This window comes from Epinephelus moara, chromosome 16, assembly GCF_006386435.1.
Source record: "Epinephelus moara isolate mb chromosome 16, YSFRI_EMoa_1.0, whole genome shotgun sequence".
Classification (NCBI taxonomy): Eukaryota; Metazoa; Chordata; class Actinopteri; order Perciformes; family Serranidae; genus Epinephelus; species Epinephelus moara.
In genome coordinates, this window is record NC_065521.1 from 26,702,940 (window position 1) to 26,720,266 (window position 17,327).

Here is a 17,327-nt window from a genome sequence, read left to right on the forward strand (position 1 = left end):
TTTTTAACATCAAACAATATCCTACACTCTGGTGAATGTTATGGCACCAGGTAATGTCTTTTCTGCATTATTTTGTGGAGTGAATTTCCTCTGCTACTTTCACAGTAAGACAGACTTTCATGTTGTTACTGGGGAGGAAAAATCATATGTTGTAAATACTGACACCCCTGAAATCTACACCTATGCTTCAGATTGCATGTACTAAAAACAGGAGTAACCTGTTAGTGGAAATCATAAGCTGACATAAAGGGCGGTGACATTTCCATGACTGCACTTGATGAGCCCAAACCAGCAGCATATTTATGAGAGCGTTGCATAAATTAACTCTTTAAAAGTCTGAGAGAAAACTGTTGCCTTAGTTTCACAATATTGCAGTTAAATATCTGAAGGAGAAATTCTTGGAGTGAGTGATTTAAATACAGCGGGAGAGTGTGTAAAGTGACCGAGTGGAAGACAAACACACCGACGCTTGTGTTTACAGGAGAGACACACTGCTCACAGGAACAAGCAACTGACCGACCAACTCGCTAAGGTAAGGTGTTTATCCCGCCGAGTGGTGCTGTCAGACAAACTCACTCAACAGCCCAGCCACAATGGCGACACATGAAGTTTACTGTAGTTCACACGGCAGGACGACACCTCCAAACTCAGAGCTCATACACCTGGGCGAGTTGATATACCACCTGTAACATCGACTACAAGCTTATAAAGTAAATCTGCTATATAGTGGCGTTAACATACCTGCAGGAACATGACATGCGTCGTGCCCAGTGTCAGATTAAAGTGACTCTGACAGGACAGAAAGCACACTGCAGTCTGTTGATTGGTCAATAGAGGACAGTCACTCTGCTCAGGGCTGAGTTGTGGCTGGTTTTGAGGCTCATGTAACCACTGTTCATACTGTGGAGAGTTATATTAGTAAACTGTAACTATAAAATGAAAGGATGTTTTGCTGCCTCTTGCAGCAGCTGGAGTGAAAAAATAGCTTTATTCACTGGGCCGACTGCTGGCGACTTTTTAAGGTGGAACAAACTTGTAATGTTACTCAATGTGTGAGGTAATGACGTGAATCAGTCACCACACCTTGAATTTCACTGTGACAACTTTGACCATTACTTTATGACATACACTGTTAGTGAAGAGTGGAACTTAAAGCGTTTATATTAATTTCTGCCGGGTTATGTGAACTGCATATATTCTAATCCTCACTATGAGAGAAAAAAAAGCGTCACAGAGTGTCAAGGAGTGTCATTCCTGTGGGCTCAGGCAACACTAAACCCCTGAGCTTGCCTGAGAAGGACTTAATGCACAAACCTGCTATTTTAAACGTCCCATGGAGAGAGACTCTCACTGCAGCCTGTTTTATTTTGTTCTGAAAATGTCAGCGTGCAGCCTCGTTCTGTGGACAATAAACAAGTTGCAGACTTCCATCTATGTCACTGATAATAAGGAAATACTGTGAGTGCTGGACGGAGCAGTGAGTGACAACAACCCCGCCTACATTTAAGGGCACTATTTGCAGTGGAAACACTAGGGTCTAGGAACCATGTCTGAAGGGTTAAGGCCAAAACACACCGGCGGCATATGACGCGTGTCAAAACAGCTGCCCCCATTATTTTCTATTTACAAACCCACACCAGCGGCGGCTCGACGCACGTCAACGTGCCGCACCGCGGCACTTTATGCTATTGTCCTATTTTTCCAGTGTCGCCGCCCTTGAAAAAGCGCTATTTTGTACTTCCCAGCCTAGCGGACTGGAGTGTGCAATAGAAATCCGGTTGACGCCCCTCAGCGCAACGCTTTTTGTGTGTGTTGGGGGCGGCTGTTGACTCGGCTGTCATATGACGCCGCCGGTGTGTTTTGGCCTTTACTTTCAGTTCCAAAGGTACCATACTACAAGTGTTTGGTGGAAACAGGGCTTTAGTGTTTGCATCAGCCAGTAAAGCTTCCTTCATACTTCGCACACAGAAGTTTCAGTTGGTTGCAATCTGCAAGCTCACCACTAGATGCCACTAAATCTTACACTTTGATGTGAAGTGAAGAAGTTAAAGTAAGCATAGTCCAACTAAAATTCACTAGACAAGATTTAAACCAACCCAGTTTTCACCCGATCCCCTGATCTTGAAGTATCTGGAGTAGGCTACTTGAAAATCTGACATAAAATCTCCAAGTTTTGATTTGATTTTGGATTGAAAAAAAAAAAGGGATTCAAAAATATATATTTCTGCAGTTCAGTTTTGTCTATTTACTTGGACTCTTTTTGCAGAGGTTTTGTTGAAAAACGTGCACTAAAGTGCCCTCCTGGTTGGAAAAACACACTAAACTGCCTTCTTGGGTGGAAAAAACACACTAAACTCCAGAAGACTATTAGGACCAAGAAATACTATGAAACATTACTGTTGCAATGACTTTTATGTTGGGCCCTTTTTTGATCTATATTGAGCCAGAACTATATCTCACAGAACCAGTTTGGATTATCTGGTGCTAATATGGTGTTAAAATGCACTAGAATACAGGAAATGGCATCTGCTTAACTGAAAATGTTCTGGGGGAGGACCCCCAGACCCCCCTAGGGATTTATTTCCTTCATACATCCATGTCACTGTGTGTTCTTCACAAACAAACAACAAACAAACTAACTTGAGTAGTCTGTCTAGTTAGTCTGTTTTAAGGCTATATAATGTGCCATTTGTATAACATATAAACATGTCTAAAGTGCCCTCGAAAACATGCAGAACTTAGCGCCCTCTTCAGTGGCGAGAACGCACTGTATGTGCCCTTTATTTTCTTTTTGCCCCTGCCCTTCAAAAAGTCTGTGCACACCACTGGTTACCCCAGTATGAGCCATTTATGTTGACATAAGGAGTGGGTCCTCTCCCAGGCCATGCTGGTTGACAGTAGCCCGAAAATGGACAAATCAGACACTCTAGATAGGGACTTTCATGTTTTCGAGGTGGCCACCATAATTCTCGTACACGATTGGCGAACAAGAGGAATTTCAGTTTTGCAACCATACTGCGAGATGCCATTAAATCCTAAACACTAGTACTGTAATGTATTTTACATGCAGATGCAACTATTCTGATGCATTTTTAATCTGTGTGATCCCCTCTCTAATAACTACTGCTTACAATATTTGTAAACCACCTAAAAATGTCCACATGTCATTTTTCTCCAGTGATGTGGGCTGAAAAATTGGGGAAACAGTTGGGCCACCCAACACAATCAGTGGGAGGGTGGCTGGTGAGTAGGTTGCTCGTAGCACGCAACTGGGTCCTTGAGGAGAATGCTGTGCAGCTGTGCCGGATCCAACCTGATGACACAGTGCTGGAGCTGGGTCATGGCCCGGGTCTGGGTCTGAAGTCAGCTGCCAAACTGCTCACAGCGCACAAAGGCCACCTCATAGGGGTGGATTACTCAGCGTACATGCATAAGGTGAAGTATAAATACTGACAGAGAGCAATAAAGCTTTTGAATGAAGTTTTTATTATCACATGCATGTCTTGAAATCTGTAACCAAAAGGGTGTCTTAATGGACAAAGCACAGGACACAGTAACAAGCCTCTGCCTGCCTAAACTAGCCGAGCTGTAAGATTCTCTGTAAAGGACTAGTCTGGGACAAAGTTGCATTTGAAGCTGGAACATTACTCACTTTTAGAATAGAGGAATATTTCTCTTTTTCTTCTCTTTCAGGAGGCAAGTGAGCGAATGAAGGACCTTGTGGCCAGTGGGAAAGTGACCCTGCATCACTGTGATGTAGCAGCAATGCCTCTGGAAGACAACACTGCGGATAAAGTCTTTCACTGTAACTGCTACTACTTCTGGCCTGACCTCAGGAAGGGGGCCACAGAGATACACCGGGTAATGAAACCAGGTAGGACATGAGGTTTTACAGTAAGACAGACTTTATTTTCAAAGCACATTCAAATGTAATTCTTCTTTTCTGTCTTGTACACACCCAGGAGGCCTGATGGTGACCACCCTGAGGCTGTCTAACGTGGCTGCTTTGGCAGCAAAGCGAGTGATGCCAGGGGAGAACTGGCGCCCGGAAGCCTACATGACAGCTCTGAGAGACTCTGGCTTCATTGATGTCAGGATGGAGGACAGACAGCTGAAATACATTTCTTTTCAAGCTATCTATGCCACTGCCTCAAAATGAGATTCAAATCACACTGCAAGTGAGAGATTATGTGTCTTCGACCCTACTGATGTGATTGTGAGTTTTTGTGAGATTGAGTGTATTTCTGACCCTCGACTCTCCTTTCTGTGGCAGATTTCAAATGACTAAATGAAAACATATCAAACACAGAAATTCCGTTTAATGGAATACACAATGTTATTTGCATTGATTGTTTTATATGGTGACATGCTGGGGCGCCGAAAAGGGGGGAAAAAGGAGAAGGATTCTCGGGGCCCATGATTAAGAGGGGCCCAGAGAGGCCCCTAATAAAATTATAATACTGACAAAAAATAATATGACACTAAGTTATTTACTAACTTATAATCACAAATATATTTTATTTACAATGTACTGGTAACAATAACTTAATTTGTTTTGGAAACAAGCAGGTGGGTTTGTTAGTGGTTCATGTGGTGGAAAATTATGGAATATTAACTTTGTCCGTGGTCTATAAGCTAGCTCACTTTTCTCCCCATGTTAGCTCATATTTCTGAAGAAAACTGGATTTTTACATTCCACTGTTGTTTTAGTTAAATAGTCAATACAGTCAAACGTTTAGCAAGCTGCTCATATTCAATCAGTTGACGTCCCCTCTGTCAAAATGATGCCTTGTTCCGAACAGATACGTCAAGTGCAGCAGCAGCTGTCTGTCAGCCCCCAACTATTCCTGCCCCTGAACCAGTACCCCCACATGAGGAAGGAGGTGAGCAGCTGTGTGTTGAATTAATAATAATGATAAACTTTATTACAGACTCAAATGTCAGATAAGAACAAAAAACAATACACACAAAAGATATAAAAGATGAATCTATTATTATGGAAAAGATTAATTAAAATAAATGAAATAAAAATCGTTCTGAACAATTTTTATGGTTTAACTTTTTTGTTTTGTTAAAATTCAGTTATCACTGAAATAGAAGAATTGCAGTAGGAACAGAGGAGAAAATTTGTGGTGTGTGCAGCAGACTGGGTGACTGCTCTCAATCCAATCAGAGAAATGTTTACATATTCTGGAAATCAGAAGATTAAATAGATTAACGACCATATAGCCTCATATATGTATTTTTTCACCCCAAATCCAATGACACCACCTGTGAGTCTACAGTTTTAAATTAGACCTTCTTTTTTCACAAATATGGGAATGATAGTCAAAAATACCATCAAAATGCATAGTTTTATGTAAAATAGCATCAAAAATTTCCGCCCGCCTCCCGGCCGGCTGTGTTGATGACCCAATAAAAAAAATTGTCATGGGGCCCAAAATCCCTGGCGGCGCCCCTGCCTGTGAATGACCGTCCAGTTGAGTTCAAGATTGATACTGGAATGTCTCAGCGTACATTCAACAGCCTACCCCAAAAGCCCCGCCTAGTCAGAACCAGACCCAGCGCCACCAGCCCAGGCGGAGAGGTAAAATGCATTGGGAAATTCCTGGCAGTCAGCCAGTATAAAAAGCAAAAATACTCATATTGGGTAACAGTCATCCATGGACAGTTCACACAGAACTTATTGGGGAAAAGTGTTGCTAGGAGAATGGGTCTCATTGCAAGAGTTGGAGCAGTCAACACAGCAGAGTTCAGCGACATATTTGGGGACCTAGGGCTCATGAACTGTGATCCAGTTAAGATTGAGTTAAAGGCGGATGCAGAGCCCTACGTCACAGCAACACCCCGCCATGTGCCATTTCCTCTCCTCCCCAAGGTTGAAACCGAGCTAAAGAGGATGCTAGCTTTGGGCATCATTTAAGAGGTAACTGAACCCACTGACTGGTGCGCGCCTATGGTGCCAGCAGCTAAAAAGAACTCAGAGGCCGTCAGAGTGTGTGTCAACCTCAAACGCTTGAACAAAGCGGTCAAGCGTGAAAGATACATGCTGCCCACGCTGGACGACATCTAGGGCTGGGCGATCATACGATCTCAATTCGGGATCGCGATAAAATTTTGATCAATCTCAATTATCAGCATGGGACATTTTGAATCGATATCATACGGCAAATGTAAGCGCAACAACAGCATATCAGAGTCTGCTGGCTACCATATGCCATGCATGCAGGATACGCCCGCTTCTCATTGTAAGCGTGGCCACAGTTGTGACGGGAGGTAAACAGAGAGAGAAGTTGGAAAAAGGAGAAAAAATGAGTGACACTGAAGTCGAGGACGGCAAAAATAATGCAGAATGTGAAAGTGACATCACTATATCATCCGGAACCGAAGATATTGTTGAAAAAAAGAGATAATGCGACGTCAGTTGTGTGGAAGTGGTTTGGATAACGTTACCTCAAAAGTGACGAGGAGCTGATGAAGCCAGTCTGCAAAATATGCCGGCGGTTGGTACCAACCAGGTCCGGAAACACCACAAACCTTTTCAATCACCTGAGACGGCACCATCCCAGTGACTACACAGAGAGTCTAACTATGCGGCCTCAAGTTGCCCCGACTTCTCGGGCCTAGCAAGACCCCTTCATCTGCTGTTAGCATCGCTAGCGGCAGCTTAGCAAAACAACAGTCTATCCAGTCGTGTTTTGCAGCCATTACCCCATATAGAAGCATTTAAAGCGGTAAGTTTATATACAATGTTTCAATAAGTTAAAGCTTTTATTTGACATTGCTTCTCGTTCTTTGAGTTTACATATGGCTAAAGGGGAAAAAAACCGTAAACGGACAGCATGATTAGTGTTGCGTTCAAGGTCCCCCCAAAAAACAGGAGGAAAAAAAGGCTGAATATTCGATTTTTTTTCTCAATCGAATCCCATGCCATCGAACGAAGCTTCGAAGCTTCGAATTTTTTGGGTCAGCCTAAATCCCACATGCAAGGGGCTAGCCATAAGGTTGTTGTTTTCAGCAAGTTGGCCTTGAATAGCTGATGTTGAGCTGTAGAGCTGTGTTACTTGTTATGACCTGCCTTTGGTTGAATTTATTCTTTCTAGCTTTATTCCTTCTCATCTTATCTGAGTTCTGTTGTATGTTTGTGCTCCATAGAATTATTTGCAAACTACAGCTGTTTAGTAAGTTAAAGATGTGTTGCTGCTAACGACAGCCTGAAGTGGGGATGAGGTCTTAAGGTTTTTGGAAGGTCTTAAAAAGTCTTAAAAAGGTATTGAAATTAACCTCAGGATTCCTGCATATACCCTGTAAAAACATTTTGTTCTCAATATTGGAAAAGCATATTATTTAGTGTTTTATGTTATTAAACTTTTATTGTTAAGTTTCAATGAATCTCTTGTTTCTTCAAGCTCCAATCAGGATGCTCCCTGAGCTGGCAGAATCAGCAAAAACTACATATCGTGATAAAAATCGAGATCGATCAATATGAAAAAATATATCGTGATAACATTTTTTGCCATATCGCCCAGCCCTAACGACATCACACCAAAGCTAGCTGGAGCTAAAGTATTCTCCACGCTGGACATGTCAAGCGGCTTCTGGCAGATCCCCTAGACCCTGGTAGCTGGAAGCTGACTACATTTATCACGCCGATGGGCAGGTTTTGTTTCCGCCACCTGTCTTTCGGGATCTCTTCAGCTCCAGAAATTTTTCAGAGACTGATGTCTGACCTGCTAAAAGACCACGAGGGGGTCGTGGTCGTCATGGACGATGTGCTAGTGTATGGGTCAAGTGAGGAGGAGCACAACCAACACTTGGAGACTGTCCTGTGGACTATAAAGCAGTCCAGCCTTAAACTAAAAAGGTCAAAGTGTCACTTCAACAAGACGGAGCTGCCCTATTTTGGACACATCATAAGTGCAGGAGGCATAAAGCCTGACACTAGCAAAGTCAGGGCTATTACGGAGATGCCCAGACCAACTAATGTCGGAGAGTTATGTCAGATGCTGGGCTTCATCAATTATGTGGGGAAGCTTCTCCCTGGTCTCTCCACCATGCTTCACCCACTCAATGAACTGCTCAAAAAGGAGAGTGAGTGGTCATGGGGCAAACTACAGGACCAAGCCAAGAAAAAGCCAAAACCAGGCTCTCATCAGCACCTGCACTCGCCTATTATGACTCCAGCCGGCGGACTGTTGTCAGTGCAGATGCAAGCAGTTGTGGTCTGGGGGCTGCGCTGCTGCAAGACCACAATGGTGAGCTGATTCCAGTCGCTTTCTGCTGACGCACTCTTAACAGAGACTGAGAAACGATACTCTCAGATTGAGAAAGAGTCCCTGGCGGCTGTGTGGGCCTGTGAGCGGTTCACGCAGTACGTAAAGGGAATGGACAGTTTTCTCCTCCAGACAGATCACAAACCACTGGTACCGCTGATCAATGAATACGATCTGGACAAAGCGCCACTGTGGTGCCAGAGACTGTTAATGCGCCTCATGAGGTTCAATGTGACATTTATACACGTGCCAGGGAAACTTAAGCTTAGTTAATTGTAGCTGACATGTTGTCCCAAAGTCCCTTGAGCCATGGAGCCGGATATTTTTTTTTTTTAAATTTTTTTAATTTTACATACTTTATTAATCCCCGAGGGGAAATTCAATTTTTCATTCTGTTTGTCAATTACACAGGTCCGAACACACACATGCACAAACTGGACCTATACATGCACTAGGTGGAGAGATGTCAGAGTGGGCTGCCCATGACAGGCGCTCCGAGCGGTTGGGGTGTTCGGTGCCTTGCTCAGGGGCACCTCGGCAGTGCCCAGGGAACTGGCACCTCTCCAGCTACCAGTCCACATTCCATATTTTGGTCCGGACGGGGACTTGAACAGGCGACCCTCCAGTTCCCAACCCAAGTCCCTATGGACTGAGCTACTGCCGACCTGGAGCAAGATGTGGAGGTGTACGTCAGAGCAGTAGTGACAAACAAACCAATCTCATCAGAAAGGCTCCATGAAATACGAGAGACCACTAAGAATGACTCAGACCTTCAGACTGTCATTAAGAGCATCCGAAGCAGCTGGCTGCACCAAACAGCCGCATTTCAATCCTCACATGCCTTCTATACTGCGAGAAATCACCTCTCTGAAGCGGATGGACTAGTCCTTTACCAGGACTGAATAGTTATTCCAGCACCACTGAGAGCCAAGGTGCTGAAACAAATCCATGATGGCCACCAGGGGTTAACAAAGTGCCGCGAGAGAGCTAAAATGTCAGTCTGGTGGCCAGGTATTAGCAGCGACATAGAACAGCTGGTGATGCAGTGCAACTTCTGTATCGAACACAAACCAAAATAAAGAAGGGAGCCCCTCATCACCTCGCCCCTGCCAGAAGGACCCTGGCAGAGGATTGCTGCACGCCTGTGTGAGCTGCGCAGGAAAAGTTATCTGATTGTGGTCGACTACTATTCCGAAATGGCTCATCTCACATCCACGTCAAGCTTACAGGTCATCAACAGACTTAAAAGCATATTCGCCAGGTGGGGGATACCACTGGAGATTATCAGTGATAACGCCATGCAGTTTGCCTCAGCAGAGTTCAAAGACTTCAGCAAAGAATATGGGTTCACCCATGCAACCTCCAGTCCCCACTACCCTCAGGTGAACGGGGCAGCCGAAAGAGCAGTTCAGACTGCCAAAAAGATTCTCGATCAGCCTGACCCGTCGCTAGCCCTGATGAGCTACCGGGTGATGCCCATTGCCGCAACAGGGGCCAGCCGGCTCACTTTATGATGGGACGATAGATTCGCATGGCTGTGCCTATGTTGGAGGAGAAACTACAGGCAGATCCTGTCAGCCGGGCCCAAGTTCTGCTGAAAGATAGTAGAGCTAAAAGAGCATATGAACATTTCTATAATCGCAGACACTCTGCCCGCCCACTGCCGACACTGCATCCAGGACAGGCCATCAGAGTGAGGCTGGATAGGGAAAAAGGATGGAAGGCCCCTGCCGAGGTGGTCGGACAATCTGCGGAACCACGATCCTACCTCATCAAGATGGATTCAGACAGAGTGATGCGTCGTAACAGGAAACACCTACAGGCAGTTCCAGAGTGCATCGGCCCTGCTGACCAGCTGCATTGGTCGGGAGGACGCCCTACACAGCCAACAAACAGTCCCCGCTCTGAGCAGGCTGCCACGGACGTCACACCACCCCTGCGCCTGCCACCCACAGAGACCGCACCGGAGACTCCCCTGCTGCCCTCCTCTTCCCAGGGGATAACCAGACTGACCGCAAGGGGTCGTGAGGTTAGACTGCCTCTCAGGTACAGAGAGACTGAGTGACTTTATTGTTAACTTCAACTTGGTGAGTTGAAAGTGGAATAAGGGACACTTGTTCATTTTGAATGCACTTTAATTTGTTCTGTTTGAGTTAGGATGCCCCAGTGAGGGAAGGTGAAGTTTATAGCACCAGGAAGACCTCTTAAATGAGAAAGACAGTTGAGCTCAGATCTAGTTTGAAGTATTCGTATTTGATGTTTAAGTAATGCTATGAAAGAGTTAAATGTTTGGCATAAGCTTACATAATTGTTTTGTGCTTGTTTACTAAAAGAGGGAGATGTGATGACATTCGTTAAATACAGTCAGCCCACCATAGTCGAGGGGTAATGACGTCACGGGAGGGGACTGTGTTATTATAGGCCATAAGGTGAATGCAGTTATTGTTTCATCTCGTGGACATGGCGATGTGAATAGCGCTGTTTCAGCTCATTTCTGCTCACTTTTGAAGACTTCCAGGTCTGTTTTCCTCTGCTGAATGAGACCATGGCGACACGAAATGCGGGTACCTTATTGGTGTAGCGCGATCACGTGACGGCCGTGCCACCACTCACGTACCAAATCTCATTACGCTCAGGCGGAACAGATCATTACACTCAGACGGAACAAGTGCCGAATTACGACCCCGATCACAGGACTCTTGCGGGGTTATGAGCTATGAACTCCCGCTGATTAGCTGAACATGTATCGATCTTTTTTATTAAGTAAAGATCGTGTAGTCCCCAGATGTCGGAGCGGAAATCAGTTTCTGTGAGACTTTTTCTGATTCACCTTACGGCCTATTACTTTGCTGAATGAATATAACGGTATGCCTCGTGTTGCAAGAGCTGTTCAAGCTGAAATAAAACTTGGAGTTAACACAACCTACAAGCGTGTGTGATTAACGTGACAAAGTCTTTCACTGTAACCGCTACTACTTCTGGCCTGACCTCAGGAAGGGGGCCACAGAGATACACCGGGTAATGAAACCAGGTAGGACATGAGGTTTTACAGTAAGACAAACTATATTTTCAAGGCACATTTGGTGATTTACTAACTCACTCATATTTATTTTAGCACAAACTGTCTTTTAGTCATTCTTGTCTGCACAAATGTAATTCTTCTTTTCTGTCTTGTACCCACCCAGGAGGCCTGATGGTGACCACACTGAGGCTGTCTAACATGGCTGCTTTGGCAGCAAAGCGAGTGATGCCAGGGGAGAACTGGCGCCCGGAGGCCTACATGACAGCTCTGAGAGACTCTGGCTGATGTCAGGATGGAGGACAGACAGCTGAAATACATTTCTTTTTGCAGACTGAAATCAAACTAAGAGACTGTATATCTTCTATCCTACCTTTGTGACAGTGAGGTTTTGTATGATTACGTTAAATTTTCAAGTTTCACCTTGTGAAGATAGGAATGTTATAACTGCAGTTATAAACAAATACATGAATAGCAATTTCTCACTATAAGAACTATCAGTTCTCCTTAATGGTAGAATCTTATCACACATGCCGAACATTTTACATTAGTTATATCAATGAAAGATGTAGTGATAATAATCCACACTGGGCACAGTACAGTAGCTTTAATGTTGGACATCTCACATTACATTCAAACATTTCAGACCAAGGGCATAGGTTTTGTTTTAACATTGCAGGGGACACGTGAAATGAGGGGTTGAACATCAAACACTTCATTTCCACCAGTTGGTGCCTCTTTGCATCATTTTGTGGTGTCAATTTCCTCTGCTACTTTCACAGTAAGACACTTTGTTTTAAAGGTACATTTGTCATCTGAATAAAAACCTGTCTGTACAGTGATTTACTACCTAACTCCTAGTTTTTAACATCAAACAATATCCTACACTCTGGTGAATGTTATGGCACCAGGTAATGTCTTTTCTGCATTATTTTGTGGAGTGAATTTCCTCTGCTACTTTCACAGTAAGACAGACTTTCATGTTGTTACTGGGGAGGAAAAATCATATGTTGTAAATACTGACACCCCTGAAATCTACACCTATGCTTCAGATTGCATGTACTAAAAACAGGAGTAACCTGTTAGTGGAAATCATAAGCTGACATAAAGGGCGGTGACATTTCCATGACTGCACTTGATGAGCCCAAACCAGCAGCATATTTATGAGAGCGTTGCATAAATTAACTCTTTAAAAGTCTGAGAGAAAACTGTTGCCTTAGTTTCACAATATTGCAGTTAAATATCTGAAGGAGAAATTCTTGGAGTGAGTGATTTAAATACAGCGGGAGAGTGTGTAAAGTGACCGAGTGGAAGACAAACACACCGACGCTTGTGTTTACAGGAGAGACACACTGCTCACAGGAACAAGCAACTGACCGACCAACTCGCTAAGGTAAGGTGTTTATCCCGCCGAGTGGTGCTGTCAGACAAACTCACTCAACAGCCCAGCCACAATGGCGACACATGAAGTTTACTGTAGTTCACACGGCAGGACGACACCTCCAAACTCAGAGCTCATACACCTGGGCGAGTTGATATACCACGTGTAACATCGACTACAAGCTTATAAAGTATATCAACGATACAGTGGCGTTAACATACCTGCAGGAACATGACATGCGTCGTGTTCAGTGTCAGATTAAAGTGACTCTGACAGGACAGAGGGCTCGGCCAGGTCCACAGGTACATTCCTTCATGTTGGCATGCTGCAATGAAAGTGCTCAAAGTAGGAGCCACAGTAAGGTATATCTTATTCTTATTTGTTTTAAATCTGCACAATTCTGAGTATTAAGTATAACAATAATAATAATACAATACAATTTACAGGAGTCTATTCACAATCTACAAGTAGTTTCTCAGAAACTTCATACAGAAGATTAAACATTTATTTAAAGGTCCAGTGTGTAAGATTTAGGGGCATCTACTGGCAGAGATAGTAACATTATGGTAATATTTTTCCGCTAATAATCACCAATAAATAACATCATCACCTTAAGCCCTGTTTCCACCGAGCAGTACAGTTCAATTCAGTTTGGTACCTTTTTTTTCCATTTCCACTGTGAGAAGTTGTGGATGGTACCAATGGAACTGTTTAGTACCGTTCCCATTTTTGGTCACCCCCTCTGTTGGGTTACCTAGCGCACAGATCTGGTACGAAAAGGTGGAGCTGTGAACACTGCAGTCTGTTGATTGGTCAATAGAGGACGGTCTCTCTGCTCAGGGCTGAGTTGTGGCTGGTTTTGGGGCTCATGTAACCACTGTTCATACTGTGGAGAGTTTTATTACTAAACTGAAACTATAAAATCAAAGGATGTTTTGCTGCCTCTTGCAGCAGCTGGAGTCAAAAAAAATAACTTAATTCACTGGGCCAACTGCCGGCAACTTTTAAGGTGGAATGTTAACTTATAATGTTACTCAATGTGTGAGGCGATGACGTGAATCAATCACCACACTTTGAGTTTCACTGTGACAACTTTGACCATTACTTTATGACATACACTGTTAGTAAAGAGTGGAACTTCAAGCTTTCAACCGGGTTATGTGAACTGCATATATTCTAATCCTCACTATGAGAGAAAAAAAAGCGTCACAGAGTGTCAAGGAGTGTCATTCCTGTGGGCTCAGGCAACACAAAACCCCTGAGCTTGCCTCAGAAGGACTAAATGCACAAACCCACTATTTTAAACGTCCCATGGAGAGAGACTGCAGTCTGTTTTATTTTGTTCTGAAAATGTCAGAGTGCAGCCTCGTTCTGTGGACAATAAACAAGGTGCAGACTTCCATCTCTGTCACCGGTAATGAGGAAATACAGTGAGTGCTGGACGGAGCAGTGAATGACAACAACCCCGCCCACATTTAAGGGTACTGTTTGCGGTGGAAACACTAGGGTCTAGGAACCATGTCTGAAGGATTACTGTCGGTTCCAAAGGTACCATACTGAAAGTGTATGGTGGAAACAGGGCTTTAGTGTTTGCATCAGCCAGTAAAGCTTCCTTCATGCTTGGCACACAGAAGTTTCAGTTGGTTGCAATCTGCAAGCTCACCACTAGATGCCACTAAATCTTACACTTTGATGTGAAGTGAAGAAGTTAAAGTAAGCATAGTCCAACTAAAATTCACTAGACAAGATTTAAACCAACCCAGTTTTCACCCGATCCCCTGATCTTGAAGTATCTGGAGTAGGCTACTTGAAAATCTGACATAAAATCTCCAAGTTTTGATTTGATTTTGGATTGAAAAAAAAGGGGTTTGAAAATATATATTTTTGCAGTTCAGTTTTGTTTATTTAATAGAAGAAAATGGACTCTTTTTGCAGAGGTTTTTTTTGTCACGACTTTAAAGATATGACTTGGCAGTGGCATCCAATGTGTAGGATTTGGAGGCGTCTATTGGCAAAAATAGTATGTAATATGAAAAGTTCTGTTTTCATTAGTTTATCATCACCTGAAAATAGGAATTGTTTAATTTACGTTATCTTAGTATGAGCCATTTATGTTGACATAAGGAGTGGGTCCTCTCCCAGGCCATGTTGGTCGCCAGTAGCCCGAAATTGACAAATAAGACACTCTAGATAGGGACTTTAATGTTTTCGAGGCGGCCACCATAATTCTCGTACACGATTGGTGAACAAGAGGAGTTTCAGTTCTGCAACCATACTGCGAGATGCCATTAAATCCTAAACACTAGTACTGTAATGTATTTTACATGCAGATGCAACTATTCTGATGCATTTTTAATCTGTGTGATCCACTCTCTAATAACTACTGCTTACAGTATTTGTAAACCACCTAAAAATGTCCACATGTCATTTTTCTCCAGTGATGTGGGCTGAAAGATTGGTGAAACAGTTGGGCCACCCAACACGGTCAGTGGGAGGGTGGCTGGTGAGTAGGTTGTTCGAAGTGCGCAACCGGGTCCTTGAGGAGAATGCTGTGCAGCTGTGCCGGATCCAACCTGATGACACAGTGCTGGAGCTGGGTCATGGCCTGGGTCTGGGTCTGAAGTCAGCTGCCAAACTGCTCACAGATCCCAAAGGCCACCTCATAGGGGTGGATTACTCAGCGTACATGCATAAGGTGAAGTATAAATACTGACAGAGAGCAGTAAAGCTTTTGAATGAAGTTTTTATTATCACATGCATGTCTTGAAATCTGTAACCAAAAGGGTGTCTTAATGGACAAAGCACAGGACACAGTAACAAGCCTCTGCCTGCCTAAACTAGCCGAGCTGTAAGATTCTCTGTAAAGGACTAGTCTGGGACAAAGTTGCATTTGAAGCTGGAACATTATTCGCTTTTAGAATAGAGGAATATTTCTCTTTTTCTTCTCTTACAGGAGGCAAGTGAGCGAATGAAGGACCTTGTGGCCAGTGGGAAAGTGACCCTGCATCACTGTGATGTAGCAGCAATGCCTCTGGAAGACAACACTGTGGATAAAGTCTTTCACTGTAACCGCTACTACTTCTGGCCTGACCTCAGGAAGGGGGCCACAGAGATACACCGGGTAATGAAACCAGGTAGGACATGAGGTTTTACAGTAAGACAGACTTTATTTTCAAAGCACATTCAAATGTAATTCTTCTTTTCTGTCTCGTACACACCCAGGAGGCCTGATGGTGACCACACTGAGGCTGTCTACAGTGGCTGCTTTGGCAGCAAAGCGAGTGATGCCAGGGGAGAACTGGCGCCCGGAGGCCTACATGACAGCTCTGAGAGACTCTGGCTTCACTGATGTCAGGATGGAGGACAGACAGCTGAAATACATTTCTTTTCAAGCTATCTATGCCACTGCCTCAAAATGAGGGGTTTTTTTTGTGTCTTCAACCCTACTGATGTGATTGTGAGTTTTTGTGAGATTGAGTGTATTTCTGACCCTCGACTCTCCTTTCTGTGGCAGATTTCAAATGACTAAATGAAAACATATCACGCACAGAAATTCCATTCAATGAAATACACAATGTTATTTGTATTAATTGTTTTATATGGTGACATGAACTGACCGTGCATGCTTGTACATTAAAATCTGACAGAAAACAAAGTGAAGAGATATGTTCCAGTCTTGCCCAACAGAGGGCAGCATAGAACTGCCAGTGCTTATTGGGAAAGCACTGTCAGTGTTTTCATGAGACGGTTCGATGGAGTTCAGCCTTTTTAAGCAGACGCACCATCAGTGCCAAAATGAACTGTCCATAGCTTTGGGGCAGAACTGTGGATGACAGACAGTCTTTAACATTAAAATAGTTTTCTTTTGGCAAGCTGGCCAGAGGGACACTATTGCTGAGTGTACATTTAGTTACATCTGTAGGACTGTAGCCTACTTAAGGAGGCTGAACTTTGAGGGATCTACCTAACAGAATTCTCAGTAGGCCTTAATGTTGACGGCTAAGCTAATTAGCATTAGCCAGCGTTAACTTACAGTTTGTTTTTTCCTCCAAGTATCCCACTGCTGGTAATTTCTGTCTGAGAGCTGCTGACTCACTGGGCTGTCTGCCTTCACTGGACTGGGTCCATACACTTCCACTGTCACTAAAGTATCAACTAACCATATAAGATAAGATAAAACTTAATTTATCCGGGGGGGGGGGATCTTGTAGCAAAAGAAATGTATGCATTGTATAAATATACAATATGTTATATATTGCACATACAAAATAAAATTAAACATACAGACTAATACAAAATTAGATTAAATTTAAGTTAAAGTTTTTAAAAAATGAAAAAAGTTAGCTGAAAAGCAGGCTACAAATACTGGTGCAATGCATTTCCAAACAACTAGCAATGAATATGTTGTTAGGTGTTTCCAAATAACTAGCAATGAATATGTTGTATATACTTAGGTGTGAGTGTAGTGTTACAGATGTACATATAGGTCTACAGCAGGCATGTCCAAATGATTGTCGCATGTCACTTGTGGCTCGCAGAAGGATTTTAAACGGCCCCCCGACTTGTTTTTAAAAATATATGTGGCCCGCTACACAAAGTTAGTTAATCAACCAAGATCCATCCCTCCATCCATTTTCATCCGCTTATCTGGGGC

General features: G+C 43.5%; 2 protein-coding genes across 8 annotated transcripts; both read left to right on the top strand.

Annotated features, from left to right (window-relative positions):
* The first annotated feature begins 346 nt into the window (after positions 1–346).
* LOC126403440 (uncharacterized methyltransferase YdaC-like) lies at positions 347–12,139 on the top strand. Of its 7 annotated transcripts, none has more exons than XR_007571313.1 (6): positions 379–532; positions 3,179–3,435; positions 3,694–3,874; positions 3,963–4,178; positions 4,803–4,883; positions 11,459–12,136. XR_007571313.1 is itself a non-coding variant. In XM_050066113.1 (5 exons), the coding sequence occupies exons 2-4, from the start codon at positions 3,181–3,183 to the stop codon at positions 4,157–4,159; spliced, it is 633 nt and encodes a 210-aa protein (XP_049922070.1). In that variant the 5' UTR covers positions 379–532; positions 3,179–3,180; the 3' UTR covers positions 4,160–4,178; positions 11,459–12,134. The 7 variants fall into 7 exon arrangements, 4 of the variants coding, with proteins under 4 accessions (XP_049922071.1, XP_049922070.1, XP_049922069.1 ...); XR_007571312.1 differs by having other exon boundaries at positions 3,963–4,216; positions 11,459–12,135; XR_007571311.1 differs by lacking the exon at positions 11,459–12,136 and having other exon boundaries at positions 3,963–4,216; positions 4,803–7,388.
* A 264-nt stretch (positions 12,140–12,403) lies between these two features.
* Positions 12,404–16,284, top strand: zgc:194242 (uncharacterized protein LOC100005854 homolog). Its single transcript, XM_050066115.1, has 4 exons — positions 12,404–12,685; positions 15,112–15,368; positions 15,627–15,807; positions 15,896–16,284. The coding sequence occupies exons 2-4, from the start codon at positions 15,114–15,116 to the stop codon at positions 16,090–16,092; spliced, it is 633 nt and encodes a 210-aa protein (XP_049922072.1). The 5' UTR covers positions 12,404–12,685; positions 15,112–15,113; the 3' UTR covers positions 16,093–16,284.
* Positions 16,285–17,327: the final 1,043 nt, after the last annotated feature.

Bases quoted from the DNA above. Each gene is read 5' to 3' on its own strand.
- LOC126403440 (XM_050066113.1), top strand. From the start codon at position 3,181: ATGTGGGCTGAAAAATTGGGGAAACAGTTGGGCCACCCAACACAATCA. The intron at 3,436-3,693 runs GTGAAGTATAAA...CTTCTCTTTCAG, and splicing joins ACTCAGCGTACATGCATAAG to GAGGCAAGTGAGCGAATGAA. The intron at 3,875-3,962 runs GTAGGACATGAG...GTACACACCCAG, and splicing joins ACACCGGGTAATGAAACCAG to GAGGCCTGATGGTGACCACC.
- zgc:194242 (XM_050066115.1), top strand. From the start codon at position 15,114: ATGTGGGCTGAAAGATTGGTGAAACAGTTGGGCCACCCAACACGGTCA. The intron at 15,369-15,626 runs GTGAAGTATAAA...CTTCTCTTACAG, and splicing joins ACTCAGCGTACATGCATAAG to GAGGCAAGTGAGCGAATGAA. The intron at 15,808-15,895 runs GTAGGACATGAG...GTACACACCCAG, and splicing joins ACACCGGGTAATGAAACCAG to GAGGCCTGATGGTGACCACA.